The sequence below is a fragment of the Bufo bufo genome, chromosome 2 (genome assembly GCF_905171765.1).
Source record: "Bufo bufo chromosome 2, aBufBuf1.1, whole genome shotgun sequence".
Lineage (NCBI taxonomy): Eukaryota > Metazoa > Chordata > Amphibia > Anura > Bufonidae > Bufo > Bufo bufo.
Window position 1 is genome coordinate 630,707,380 of NC_053390.1, and position 15,848 is coordinate 630,723,227.

Consider the following 15,848-nt stretch of genomic DNA (forward strand, 5'->3'; position numbering starts at 1 on the left):
GGGTCAACATCAATGCTAGGGGAAGAGAGAAACTGATGTAGCAGAGCTGTATATGTTGCGGGTCAGCATCAATGCTGGTGGAAGAGAGAAACTGATGTAGCAGAGCTTTATATGTTGCGGGTCTGCAGCGTCTGCGATCCTGCGGCCGGGCTGTGAAAGAAATAGTGAACGTGCACGTCGGCAGCTCTTTCGGGAGGCCGCGCATGCGCAGAATCTATCTATCGCATCTGAGATAGAGCCGCGCATGCACGGCCGCCCGAACAGTTTGTGGGAGAAAGAGAAGAGTCCGGACATCGTTGGAGAGCCAGCGGAGGACCGGGACTTCAGAAGGGGTGAGTTTTTTTTTTTACATGCACCACCGATTCCACCAACGATTGGGGGCTGATGGAGGCACTTGGGGGGCAGATGGAGGCACTTGGGGGCAGATGGAGGCACTTTGGGGGCAATTTGAGGCATATGGGGGGCTGTATGAGGCTGATGGGGCATATTTGAGGCATATGGGGGGCTATTTGAGGCATATGGGGGCTGATGGAGGCTGATGGGGGCTTATGGAGGCTGATGGGGGCTGATGGGGGCTGTTTGAGGCATATGGGGGGCTATTTTAGGCATATGGGGACTGATGGGGCTGTTTGAGGCTGATGGGGGCTGTTTGAGGCGGATGGGGGCTGTTTGAGGGATATGGGGGCTGATGGGGGCTGTTTGAGGCTGATGGGGGCTGTTTGAGGCTGATGGGGGCTGATGGAGGGTGATGGGGGCTGTTTGAGGCATATGGGGGCTGATGGAGGCACTTGGGGGCTGATGGATGTAGCAGAGCTGAATATGCTGCTGTTCAGCCATAGTTCTAGTGGGAAAGGGAATAGACAGATGTAGCAGAGCTGTATATGTGTCGGGTCAGCATCAATGCTGGTGGAAGAGAGAAACTGATGTAGCAGAGCTGTATATGTTGCGGGTCAGCATCAATGCTGGTGGAAGAGAGAAACTGATGTAGCAGAGCTGTATATGTGGCGGGTCAACATCAATGCTAGAGGAAGAGAGAAACTGATGTAGCAGAGCTGTATATGTTGCGGGTCAGCATCAATTCTGGTGGAAGAGAGAAACTGATGTAGCAGAGCTTTATATGTTGCGGGTCAACATCAATGCTGGTGGAAGAGGGAAACTGATGTAGCAGAGCTGTATATGTGGCGTGTCAGCATTAATGCCGGTGGAAGAGAGAAACTGATGTATCAGAGCTGTATATGTTGCGAGTCAGCATCAATGCCGGTGGAAGAGAGAAACAGATGTAGCAGTGCTGAATATGTGGCTGTTCTGACACAGTGCTGGTTGAAGAGATAAACAGACAGATGTAGCAGAGCTGTATATGTAACTTTTCAGACCCAGTGCTAGCGGGAGAGTAGAATAAAGATGTAGCAGGGCTGTATAGGAAGCCATTCAGCCAAAGTGATGTTAGGGGACTGGAGAAGACACATGTAGATGAGCTGTATATGCATCTATAAAGATACACAGTGTAAGGTTTATACACAACTGGAGTACAGCTGTAATGGAAACAAATCTGCATCAGTGCTGGTGGGTGGGGGGTTGGTCAAGCTTTTGAGCTAATGTATAATATGGAATTATAGTTTTTGATGCACAAAATGGGTTTGTAAAAGATCTGAGATTTTGTGTGTAAAACTGCATGACAGCCAGGTGTCACTGTACACTGAGCTCACTTCACATGGCTCTCTGATTCCCCCAGCAGGGGGAGGGGCCTCACAGAGACTGCAGGCTGCCAGACTGATGAGTCATACTCTTCACATAAACTAGCACACAAGGACTAAGTTCTCAGTGTGATGTCATAAGGAGGTGTGGCCGGCCTTCACTCAAACTGCCTAAGCCCGCCCAGCCTTAGCAGCAGAAAACCAGGAAGTGAACAGCTAGCTGGCAGCAATTGAGGATGAAGTAGCAAGATGAGAATACCCCTTTAAGTGCCCGATATGTACAGTAAATTTTGCACCAAAACTCTGTTCACAAAAGGTTTCAACCTGATAACTTGAACACTACACACTCAGCCAGGTCAGTGCAGTGACTCAGTGGATCACTGCTAAAGGGTTAATACAAGTTTAATTGCTAAAGGGTTAATGCTACAATACTCAGGTTCACTACTTTAACCCCTTCCTTAACACCACTTATGTCTCACCGTGCTTCCGGCTTTGTAGTCTGACCTGGTGTCCTCCCCAGCACACATGCACCAAACACTGTGGCACTTGACTGGGTTCTATTCCTACCAATCCTATCTATACAACTGCCATCTGGCACCTCTACAGTGTGTGGAACCTTAATCCTGAGTCCTTATATACTTACATAAGTTAAACAAGTTTGGGCTGCTGTGATTGATTTGTCGAGAATATTATTTTATTGTATATACTTTCTCAGTGAATATGAGATTACATGGTATACTTAGAAAGAGGGACTTAGAGGGGAACCTCATACTGCCTACCTCTAAAACAGGGCATTTGGGAGAGTTACTGTATTGTAAAATACAGGAAAACTGTTACTGCTGCCTATATTTGTACTGCAATCCTCATCATCTATTCAGTAAAGAAATACATTTTTTATTTTAACCAAGCAGCCTAGTCCTGCCTTGCATTCTGCCAACCACGCACCATCAGCCACTCCTATCCTCTCCGCACGCGCATGTGTCACAACAACTACTGTAGCAGGATTTTGAAACAGGGATCATTCATACAGTGGCACTATATTCTAGACCCACAGTGCAGAATTTTTGCATTTGAAGCAGGCCTTAGCTGCCACAAACATCCATGTACTTTAGTGGATGTTGCCAGAATAAACCACGTGTGTTCCACATGACCTCCTGGAGTGCAGCAGCCTTTTTTTAGTTAATTTTTGAATTAAATACATTACTAGCAGAAGGACCCGGCTTCGCACAGGTATATTTCATCTATTTCATTTTATGTTTCCGTGTGTCGTAAAAAATTATCAACAGTTTCCCCCATAACAGTGACCTCTACAGTGCCTGCCCCTTTAACTGTGACTTTCACTGTGACCGCCCGTTTAACAGTGACTGTCACAGTGACCACCCCTTTAACAGTGACCGGCCCCTTAACAGTGACTTTCACAGTGGCCGCCATTTTAACTGCGACTTTCACAGTGACCGCCCCTTTTACTGTGACTTTCACAGTGACCACCCCTTTAACTGTGACTTTCACAGAGTCACCCCTTTAACTGTGACTTTCACAGTGACCGCCGCTTTAACTGTGACCGCCACTTTAACTTTCACTGTGACCGCACCTTTAACTGTGACTTTCACTGTGACCGCCCCTTAAACTGTGACTTTCACTGTGACCGCTCCTTTAACTGTGACTTTCACTGTGACCGCCCCTTTAACTATGACTTTCACTGTGACCGCCCCTTAAACTGTGACTTTCACTGTGACCGCCCCTTTAACTGTGACTTTCACTGTGACTGTCCCTTTAACTGTGACCTTCACTGTGACTGTCCCTTTAACTGTGACTTTCACTGTGACCACCCCTTTAATTGTGACTTTAACTGTGACTTTCACTGTGACTGCCTCTTTAACTGTGACCTTCACTGTGACTGCCTCTTTAACTGTGACTTTCACTGTGACCGCCCCTTTAACTGTGACTTTCACTGTGACCGCCCCTTTAACTGTGACTTTCACTGTGACCGCCCCTTTAACTGTGACTTTCACTGTGATCGCCCCTTTAACTGTGACTTTCCCTGTGACCGCCCTTTTAACTGTGACTTTCACAATTTTTTAGGAATATCTCAGTAACGGTACGTCCTAGAGAGCTGAGACCCGGTCTAAAACCTTCCCGGACCCCTGATGTACCTGTGTGCCAAATTTGGTGAAGATCGGTCCAGTCGTTTGGTCGCGCATAAAGAACAGACAGACAGACAGACAGAAACTCATTTTTATATATATAAGAGATATCACTTGGACTAGTTTGGCCTAGGTCTGATGAACATGGCAACACTGGCCTACGAAGAGGCCGTAACCCACAGGACTGCAGCAGCGTCTTCAAACAGGAGGGATTTTCGGGGGTTACACCCCCACCGATCAGAGGATGGGTCATCAATATCAAATCTTACCGTCTGTGGTGAAAATGAAATAATTACCTCCAGGTTTCCCCACAGATAACAGCTGATCATGAGAGGCATTAGGACGGAAACTATTTATGATCAGTCTATTATCAAGGGGACCCAACAAGTCCAAAATAGAGAAAGCCTTTAACATTCACAAATTTTCTTTAATAATAACTTCCCACTTTGTTATATATCCTACTGTATTCCATAATTCTTCACGGTACACCTTATGACACAGCCCAGATCCCACCTGGCTGGAGCATTAAATAAATTCTTCAGCGTTCTGAAAATATGCTAGATTTCTTCCAAAAACAGTAATCCACTTGTCCACAGGTTGTGAGTTGTAATGCAAATTAATCTAATTTACAAATGCGTTCACACTTACATTAACTTAGCTTTAATGTTGTCCAAATTGTATACAATATTGTGACATACTAGCAAAACGTTTAACAGACTGTAATACAAAACACATCCACTGGGTGACCAGATATCAACATGTATAATTTGAACATCTTGTAATAATACATCTAGTAATATTGCAAAGTTATGTTTTTTTTTTATAAAACTAGTCATCACACACCACACATTTTCCGATAGGAAATACCATATACAACCCAAGAACTGGTGCAATGTTGTTTATTAGGGCCGCACCACCTATTAAGTGACGCGACCCCCAGAAACAAGTGGGGGCCAAGGTAAAATGAGAGCTTCCATTGTGGAAGTGCTCATCTCTCTATATTCAACTAGATCACCATCCTTATGTAGAAAAATCCTATCCTTGTTCACCAAACGGGCAAGAATAGGACCTGTTATATCACGGGTCCACATCCGATCCCCAGTAATTGGGAATTGAATGTAGAAAGAAACTACAGCTGTGCGCATGAGCTCTAATTTCCAATGCAGTTAAGACTAATTAGGCCACTAATAAGCATGTGCTTGTGTAGAAAGGTGGTGGTGCCACTCATTGCTTATGAGCAGATCATCTTCAGACTATATTTGTGATCACTGAAGAAAAGGGAACTTGTTAAAAGCGCATTGAGCAGATTTTATAGTAGAATCTACTTTCCATCTTAAATAGTGGAATTACCTACTGGCATAAAACTGGAAAAATAGCTGAAAATACTGGTTCAGATTATAGTCAAGAAAATGCAGCAATTATAGACAGCTCAAACATCTTCTAAAATGATGGATAATAAGGAAAGATGTTACATTTTTGAAACAGCTTTTTACTCTGTAATCTTCCATCTCTCAAAGGAAGTCACCAGTATAATACCATACACAGATCTGAATGCACCAATTTCTATATTATCAAAAACACAAGAGATTTTAAAACCTATGCTTATCGTATATGCATTCAACTAGCTATTGTCCATTACAAAGAGTTGGTACAGAGACCACACACTAGCAATCTAATGTTAGTTTCCTACCCATAGATACCTCTGTTCACATGTCCTGAATATGAACATGTCACTTTTTACTTCCATCAAATGTATGAAATCAATCACAATGGCATCTATCTATCTATCTATCTATCTATCTATCTATCTATTATCTATCTATCTATCTATCTATCTATTATCTATCTATCTATCTATCTATCTATCTATCTATTATCTATCTATCTATCTATCTATCTATCTATTATCTATCTATTATCTATCTATCTATCTATCTATCTATCTATCTATTATCTATCTATTATCTATCTATCTATCTATCTATCTATCTATTATCTATCTATCTATCTATCTATCTATCTATCTATCTATTATCTATCTATTATCTATCTATCTATCTATCTATCTATCTATCTATCTATCTATTATCTATCTATCTATCTATCTATCTATCTATCTATTATCTATCTATCTATCTATCTATCTATCTATCTATCTATTATCTATCTATCTATTATCTATCTATCTATCTATCTATCTATCTATCTATCTATCTATCTATCTATCTATTATCTATCTATCTATCTATTATCTATCTATCTATCTATCTATCTATCTATTATCTGTCTATCTATCTATTATCTATCTATCTATCTATCTATCTATCTATCTATCTATTATCTGTCTATCTATCTATCTATCTATCTATCTATCTATTATCTATCTATCTATCTATTATCTATCTATCTATCTATCTATCTATTATCTATCTATCTATCTATCTATCTATCTATTATCTATCTATCTATCTATCTATCTATTATCTATCTATCTATCTATTATCTATCTATCTATCTATCTATTATCTGTCTATCTATCTATCTATCTATCTATCTATCTATCTATCTATCTATTATCTATCTATCTATCTATCTATTATCTATCTATCTATCTATCTATCTATCTATCTATTATCTATCTATCTATCTATCTATCTATCTATTATCTATCTATCTATCTATCTATCTATCTATCTATTATCTATCTATCTATCTATTATCTATCTATCTATCTATCTATTATCTGTCTATCTATCTATCTATCTATCTATCTATCTATCTATCTATTATCTATCTATCTATCTATCTATCTATTATCTATCTATCTATCTATCTATCTATTATCTATCTATCTATCTATCTATCTATCTATCTATCTATCTATTATCTATCTATTATCTATCTATCTATCTATCTATCTATCTATCTATTATCTATCTATCTATCTATCTATCTATCTATCTATCTATTATCTATCTATTATCTATCTATCTATCTATCTATCTATCTATCTATCTATTATCTATCTATCTATCTATCTATCTATCTATCTATCTATCTATCTATCTATCTATCTATTATCTATCCATATCTATCTATCTATCTATCTATCTATCTATCTATCTATTATCTATCTATCTATCTATCTATCTATCTATCTATTATCTATCTATCTATTATCTATCTATCTATCTATCTATCTATCTATCTATCTATTATCTATCTATCTATCTATTATCTATCTATCTATCTATCTATCTATCTATCTATTATCTGTCTATCTATCTATCTATCTATCTATCTATCTATTATCTATCTATCTATCTATTATCTATCTATCTATCTATCTATCTATCTATCTATCTATTATCTATCTATCTATCTATCTATCTATTATCTATCTATCTATCTATCTATCTATCTATTATCTATCTATCTATCTATCTATCTATCTATTATCTATCTATCTATTATCTATCTATCTATCTATTATCTATCTATCTATCTATCTATCTATTATCTGTCTATCTATCTATCTATCTATCTATCTATCTATTATCTATCTATCTATCTATTATCTATCTATCTATCTATCTATTATCTATCTATCTATCTATCTATCTATCTATCTATCTATCTATTATCTGTCTATCTATCTATCTATCTATCTATCTATCTATTTATCTATCCATATCTATCAATCTACTATCTATGAACTTTTCTATCTATCTATCTATCTATATATCTATCTATCTATCTATCTATTTATCTCTTATCTATCTATCTATCTATCTATCTATCTATTTATCTCTTATCTATCTATCTATTTATCTATCTATCTATCTATCATCTATATATCTCTTTATCTATCTATCTATCTATCTATCTATCTATCTATCTATCTATCTATCTATCTATCTATCCATCTATCATCTACTATCTATCATCTTTCTAATCTATCTATCTATCTATCTATCTATCTATCTATCTATCTTTCCAGTATTGGACTGGGGTACCTAGGGCCCACCAGTAAAATTTATTTTGGGGGCCTACCGTACAGATACATTCAAATAAAATAAATAATCTAACATGTTTTTTATATGCACATAGACTGGTTAAGGTGCTGTATATTAAATATATGTATCTAGTGCAGTAAATCTAATGTGTTACTTGCCACTTGTGTAGGGGGTGGGAGACTAGGGGCCCACCTTGCTCAGGGGCCCACCGGGGGATTCCCCTGTACCCCTGTAGGCCAGTCCGAGCCTCTATCTATCTATCTATCTATCTATCTATCTATCTATCTATCTATCCATATCTCTCTATCCATATCTATCTATATATTATCTATCTATCCATCTATCTATCTATCTATCTATCTATCTATCTATCTATCAATCTACTATCTATGAACTTTCTAATCTATCTATCTGTTGTAAGCATTCAATGGGTGAGGTCATAGATGGCAGGTATGTGTCACTGAGAAAGCTGCTTTCAGTGATGTAAATCCCGGAGGTAAGTTGCGACCAGTGATGTTAGATCACTGAGTTTGTGGTAGCTGGAGTTTGGGTCTGGGATTTAGGAGTGACTGAAGAGTTTGGGTGGGAGGGTCACTCCCATACTCCATCTCGGATGTTACCACCTCACACAGGTGGTAAGCTAATTTAAAAGACATGTAGCGTGTGTTGGTCTAGGAGGAAGACTTATGGAAACAAACCTCTTGGCAGAGAGGAATCGCTAGGCAAACGCCTACAAGCTGGTGAGAAGACTGTATCGCCATTTTTTTGTTGTTATTTCAATGAACTACTGTTTTGATTGCGGAGGCAAGCCTGTACCATTTTGCCGTGTGCCCAATAAACCCTGAAAAAAAGACTGTCTGAATGGTCCTGTCTCACACTATCTATCAATCTATCTATCTATCTATCTATCTATCTATCTATCTATGTATCTATCTATCTATGTATCTATCTATCTATCTATCTATCTATCTATCTATTCTATCATCTACGATCTATCATCTATCTATGTCACAGACGTACCAAGACATACGGACGTTCCCGCAACAGGTGGCAGGAGATCTGTGAGACTGGCAACATGTAGTGTGATCTGACATGTTTTTATTTTTGGATCAAATGACGTCTGTGTTGTTTCTGGTGCTTGCCACACCTTCTATTGTGGTCATTTAACCTTCTCTATTTTTAGTTTTTTTTATCCCACTATGCTATGAGGTTTATAGATCGATCTACGGTATCTAAAAGAGTCCAAAGTATGTGAACAGCAGAAACGAAAGTATTGAACTTGGGTGCCAGCGGCTGATGGAGCAATCTTCCTCCAAAACTATAAAAACCAAAATGTCCACGGCACGTAATTGAGTAAAAAAGTGTAAATTTATTCACCAATAGCAACGTTTCGGTCCACACACTGGAACCTTTTTCAAGCAGTGCCATGGACATTTTGTTTATCTATCTATCTATCTATCTATCTATCTATCTATCTATCTATCTATCCATATCTATCTATCTATCTATCTATCTATTATCTATCTATCTATCTATCTATTTATCCATATATATCTATTCATATCTATCTATCTATTGTCTGTCTGTCCATCTATCTATCTGTCTATGTATCTATCTATCTATTTATCCATATCTATATATTTTTCTGTCTATCTATAAAAAGAAAAAGTCTGCGGCACTTCCATATGATGAAAAAATGTGTAGTCCTTTTTTCACCCATGCAATGTTTCCGTCAATTTCAGTTCTCAAGCTGTCCCAGTAAGTGGACTTGAGAACGGTCCCAGTAAGTGAACTGAAACGTTGCATGGGTGAATAAAGGAGTACACATTTTTTCATCATATGGAATTCCAGCGGTCTTTTTCTTTATCTTTGATGTTTGGCTACATCTCATCTGCTGGTACTCCGTTTTCTTTGTTACTGATAGTGCTGCCCTGATCTACGTTGTTATTTCTATCTATCTATTTATTCTATCATCTATCTATCTATCTATCTATCTATCTATCTATCTATCTATCTATCTATCTGTCCGTCTGTCTATCTACCTGTCTGTCTGTATGTCTGTCTGTCTGTCTGTCTATCGATCTATGTCTATGGGCAGCTTCAGGGGTATCTATTATTTGATTCTGAGAACAGTGGAAGGGTTTGAGGTCATCTTCATACTGTTTTTTAATAGTAGGACATATTGGGGTAGATTTATCTAAACTGGTGTAAAGAGTGGCTTAGTTGCCCATGGCTTAGTTGACACTTGTCATTTTTCTGAGCTCCATTGAAAAATGAAAGGTGGCAGCTGATTGGTTGCTATGAGCAGCTAAGGGTCGGTTCACAATAAGTTTTTCCCACCTTTTTAACATATACAATAATGTATACGTTAAATGCATGCCATACAGTGGCATCCATTCACCCCACAGTTCCAATGTAAATATCCGAATATATATATAATTTTTTTTTTTAACAGACTGTGCACGATAGAAAAACGTGGTGTCATAACGTCAAATGGTGGCATAAAACCTGATGTGAACCCACCCTAAGCCAGTTTTCCTTTACACCAGTTTTCGATAAATCTTCCCAATAATTAATTATTCTATGTTTGCATCTGGCATATTTAAATTGAGGAAATTACTGTAAATTTGGACATTTTATTATACTCAAACCAAGTACAAAAACCTTTTTTTCTATTTTTCAGCTTATGTATTCAGCTTTAGGATTCTTGATTATTATCAACCCATATTTTGAGCATTCAAATCATGTATAACCAAGAACTACGGGCAAGTAAACCATCTTATTTCCACAATCACCTATATTAGTGGTGCACATAAGGGTTATAGTCTCCCCCATGTGTGTAAATTACCTGATCATCTTATTTTTCTCATTGGTGGCTTATTGCAGTTTCAGGTGATTCTGTTCTTGCTGTCAGGGAAATCTTACACAGGATCCAGTGTAAAGTATGGATAGAGCAGCAGCCTTAGCCACTGATAAGACTAAAAGTATGTTGTAGCCTACCTTACAATTCCGTCACAGCTTAAATAGTTAAGTAGAAGTCCAGCAGTCGGTTTCAGCAGAGGAACAATGAAACACCAAAAACACTTCCCCGTACAATAATTACGCAGGAACAGACTGGTGAAGTTTACTATACCCACATCCCTATTACCTATAAATGGATCTGCCGGAGATCCAGCTGGTTTTGGGCATAAATGCCGGTTTAGTCAGGACAAAAATTACCGCATGCAGGACATTTTGTCAGTCTTAGGCCTCATGCACACGAACGTTTTTTTTCACGGTCCGCAAAAACAGGGTCCGTAGGTCCGTGATCCGTGACCGTTTTTTCGTCCGTGGGTCTTCCTTGATTTTTGGCGGATCCACGGTCATGAAAAAAAAGTCATTTTGGTGTCCGCCTGGCCGTGCGGAGCCAAACGGATCCGTCCTGAATTACAATGCAAGTCAATGGGGACGGATCCGTTTGACGTTGACACAATATGGTGCCATTTCAAACGGATCCGTCCCCATTGACTTTCAATGTAAAGTCCGGAGTCCCTTTTATACCATCAGATCGGAGTTTTCTCCAATCCGATGGTATATTTTAACTTGAAGCGTCCCCATCACCATGGGAACGCCTCTATGTTAGAATATACTGTCGGATATGAGTTAGATCGTGAAACCTCATTTCCGACAGTATATTCTAACACAGAGGCGTTCCCATGGTGATGGGGACGCTTCTAGTTAGAATATACTACAAACTGTGTACATGACTGCCCCCTGCTGCCTAGCAGCATCCGATCTCTTACAGGGGGCCGTGATCAGCACAATTAACCCCTCAGGTGCCGCACCTGAAGGGGTTAATTGTACTATCATATCCCCCTGTAAGAGATCAGGGCTGCCAGGCAGCAGGGGGCAGACCCCCCCCCCCCCCCCTCCCCAGTTTGAATATCATTGGTGGCCAGTGCGGCCCCCCCCCCTTCCTCCATTGTAATAAATCGTTGGTGGCACAGTGTGCGCCCCCCCCCCTTCCTCCCTCTATTGTAATAATTCGTTGGTGGCACAGTGTGGCCCCCCCCCCCCGCCTCCCCCCCCCCCCTTCCTCCCTCTATTGTAATAAATCGTTGGTGGCAATCATTGGCCCCCCTCCCTCTATAGCATTAACAACATTGGTGGCCAGTGTGCGGCCTCCCATCTTGCGCCCCCCCCCCCCCACCCGATCATTGGTGGCAGCGGGTTACTAGCAATAGTACAAGATTCATACTTACCTGGGAGCTGTGATGTTCGTGTCCGGCCGGGAGCTCCTCCTACTGGTAAGTGACGGTTCATTTAGCAATGCGCCGCACAGACCTGTCACTGTCACTTACCAGTAGGTGGAGCTCCCGGCCGGACACGAACATCGCAGCAGCAGGTAAGTATTAATCTTCTACTATTGTACTATTGCTAAGTAACCATGGCAACGAGGACTGTAGTAGCGTCCTGGTTGCCATGGTTACCGATCGGAGCCCCAGCGATTAAACTGGGACTCCGATCAGAACTCCGCTGCCACCAATGATGATGGGGGGGAGGGGGGGGGGAGATGGGAGGCTGCACACTGGCCACCAACGTTGTTAATGCTATAGAGGGGGGGGGGGGGGGCAATGGGGGGCGCACACTGTGCCACCAACGATTTATTACAATAGAGGGAGGAAGGGGGGGGGGGCGCACACTGTGCCACCAACGAATTATTACAATAGAGGGAGGGGGGGGGTGCCGCACTGGCCACCAATGATATTCAAACTGGGGAGGGGGGGGGGGTCTGCCCCCTGCTGCCTGGCAGCCCTGATCTCTTACAGGGGGATATGATAGTACAATTAACCCTTTCAGGTGCCGCACCTGAAGGGGTTAATTGTGCTGATCACGGCCCCCTGTAAGAGATCGGGTGCTGCCAGGCAGCAGGGGGCAGTCTTGTACACAGTTTGTAGTGTATTCTAACTAGAAGCGTCCCCATCACCATGGGAACGCTTCTGTGTTAGAATATACTGTCGGTTCTGAGTTTTCACGAAGTGAAAACTCAGCTTTGAAAAAGCTTTATGCAGACGGATCTTCGGATCCGTCTGTATAAAAACTAACCTACGGCCACGGATCACGGACACGGATGCCAATCTTGTGTGCATCCGTGTTCTTTCACGGACCCATTGACTTGAATGGGTCCGTGAACCGTTGGCCGTGAAAAAAATAGGACAGGTCATATTTTTTTCACGGCCAGGAAACACGGATCACGGATGCGGCTGCAAAACGGTGCATTTTCCGATTTTTCCACGGACCCATTGAAAGTCAATGGGTCCGCGAAAAAAAACGGAAAACGGCACAACGGCCACGGGTGCACACAACGGTCGTGTGCATGAGGCCTTAAAGCTGGCATTTATGCCAGAAAACCAACACATCTCCGTCAAATCCCATTAGAGTCAAAGGGGATCCGTAAGTGCTTTTCTAGAATAGACTGCTGAAGTTCACAACACATATGTGAAATGTGAACACAGCCTTAGTTTCCTTAAAGAGAACCTGGGAAGTTTGAGCTACAGGCAACATGATATAGAGCAGGAAGAGCTGAGCAGATTGAGATAGAATTTTGTGGGAAAAGATTCAGTAAAACATGTTCATTTATACATTTATATTCCTGCTCATTCTGGGCATTGAAGTCAAGGAGCCGGTGCTATCAGTGATTGACAGCCTTCTCTCTATGACTGTGTATATAGAGATAGCTGTCATCACTGATAGGACTGCTTCCTGGACTTCAAAGGAGCAGAGATGTAATTGCATAAATTTCAAGTTATACTGAATCTTTTTCCATAAAACTATATATCTATCTGCTCAGCTCCTCCTGTTCTATAACATGCTTCTTGTAGCTTACGTAGCATTTTCATGATGACAGGTTCCCTTTAATAGTGTTGGAGGGAGTAACTATAGGAGGAATAGGGGATGTTGTTGTTCCTGGTCCTGGTGGGCACCTGGCCACATATTAAGACACTAATATTAAAAATAGTAAATGACAGTTGAGGGCCCTGATACAGATTTTGTATATAGTCCTAGAGGCTTCAATTTACACCTTGGTGGAGCAGAGCTAAAAAAGTAGCAAAGCAAAAAACACCATTGAAAACAAGCAGGAAAGCATAACTCATTTTCAGATGTTTAAGAATTACACTTTATTGAGTTCAATTCACTTGCTGTCTTGCTTTACAATCTGCCACCGGATCATAGAACCAAGTTCAAATGTTCATTTTTATGAACAAGCACTCATCTAAAGCAAACTGCACATACACTACTCACCGAATAACAAGCAGTTCTACCCACACCCGAACAAATGCAGGTAATGGACCAAAAGCTTCTAGGATGTACGTGTAGTGGCCGCCAGATTTCTTTATACATGTTCCAAGTTCTGCATAGCAAAGAGCACCTAGAGAACAAAACCACATGTTATTCCATCATGTACAGAGCTCAGTGCCTGATATTAGGCAACCAATGCATATATGAGATAATACAGACTAAAGCGTCCTATTGTAATTACAGTATATATTATATATTTTCAGACTGCCAGGAGAGAAACTGGCAAAACCTGATGGAAGTTTGCTTTAATTTAGCTCAACCAGAATAGGTTATAAATATAGTTAAAAAGTGGCGTGCCCAGGGGGGGGGGGGGGCAAGGGGTGCGGTCCTCCTTGGGTGCTGGCTCACGAGGGAATACTATGTGGGGGCAATAATAATGGGAGGGTTTACTATGTGGGGAGCAAACTACTATATGGACAATGTGGGGGAAACTACTGTTTGGGGGGCAGTGTGGGGGAAATTACTGTGGGGGGGGGGCATTGTGGGGGAAATTACTGTATGGGGGCAGTGTGGTGGAAACTACTGTGTGGGGACAGTGTGGTGGAAACTACTGTGTGGGGGCAGTGTGGGGGAAATTACTGTGTGGGAGCAGTGTGGGGGAAACTACTGTGTGGGGACAGTGTGGGGGAAACTACTGTGTGGGGCAGTGTGGGGGAATCTACTGTGTGGGGCAGTGTGGGGGAATCTACTGTGTGGGGCAGTGTGGGGGAAATTACTGTATGGAGGCAGTGTGGGGGAAATTACTGTGTGGGGCAGTGTGGGGGAAATTGCTGTATGGGGGCAGTGTGGGGGAAACTACTGTGTGTGGGCAGTGTGGGGGAAATTACTGTGTGGGGGCATTGTGGGGGAAATTACTGTATGGGGCAGTGTGGGGGAACTACTGTGTGGGGGCAGTGTGGGGGAACTACTGTGTGGGGGCAGTGTGGGGGAAATTACTGTGTGGGGCAGTTTGGGGGAAATGACTGTATGGGGCAGTGTGGGGAAACTACTGTGTGGGGGCAGTGTGGGGGAAATTACTGTGTGGGGAAAATTACTGTATGGGGAAAGTGTGGGGGAAATTACTGTGTGGGGCAAATTATTGTGTGGGGCAAATTACTGTATGGGGCAAATTACTGTATGGGGGCAGTGTAAGGGAAATTACTATGGGGGCAGTGTAAGGGAAATTACTATGGGGGCAGTGTAAGGGAAATTACTATGGGGGCAGTGTAAGGGAAATTACTATGGGGGCAGTGTGGGGGGAAAATACTGTGGAGGGGCAGTGTGGGGGAAATTACTGTGGGGTGGCAGTGTGGGGGAAATTACTGTGGGGTGGCAGTGTGGGGGAAACTATTGTGTGGGGCAGTGTGGGGGAAATTAGTGTGGGGAAAATTACTGTATGGGGAAAGTGTGGGGCAAATTATTGTGTGGGGCAAATTATTGTGTGGGGCAAATTACTGTATGGGGCAAATTACTGTATGGGGGCAGTGTAAGGGAAATTACTATGGGGGCAGTGTAAGGGAAATTACTATGGGGGCAGTGTAAGGGAAATTAATATGTGGGCAGTGTGGGGGAAAATACTGTGGAGGGGCAGTGTGGGGGAAATTACTGTGGTGTGGCAGTGTGGGGGGAAATTACTGTATGTGGGCAGTGTGGGGGAAATTACTGTGGGGTGGCAG

At 41.5% G+C, this 15,848-nt stretch overlaps 1 protein-coding gene across 1 annotated transcript in view; it reads right to left on the minus strand.

Moving 5' to 3' along the window:
* Positions 1–15,848, minus strand: part of SLC7A11 (solute carrier family 7 member 11) — a 363,535-nt gene that overhangs the window by 275,189 nt on the left and 72,498 nt on the right. Inside the window, exon 2 of the mRNA XM_040418452.1 lies at positions 14,137–14,263. Within this exon, the coding sequence (XP_040274386.1) occupies positions 14,137–14,263 (127 nt within the window). The remainder of the gene's footprint in view (positions 1–14,136; positions 14,264–15,848) is intronic.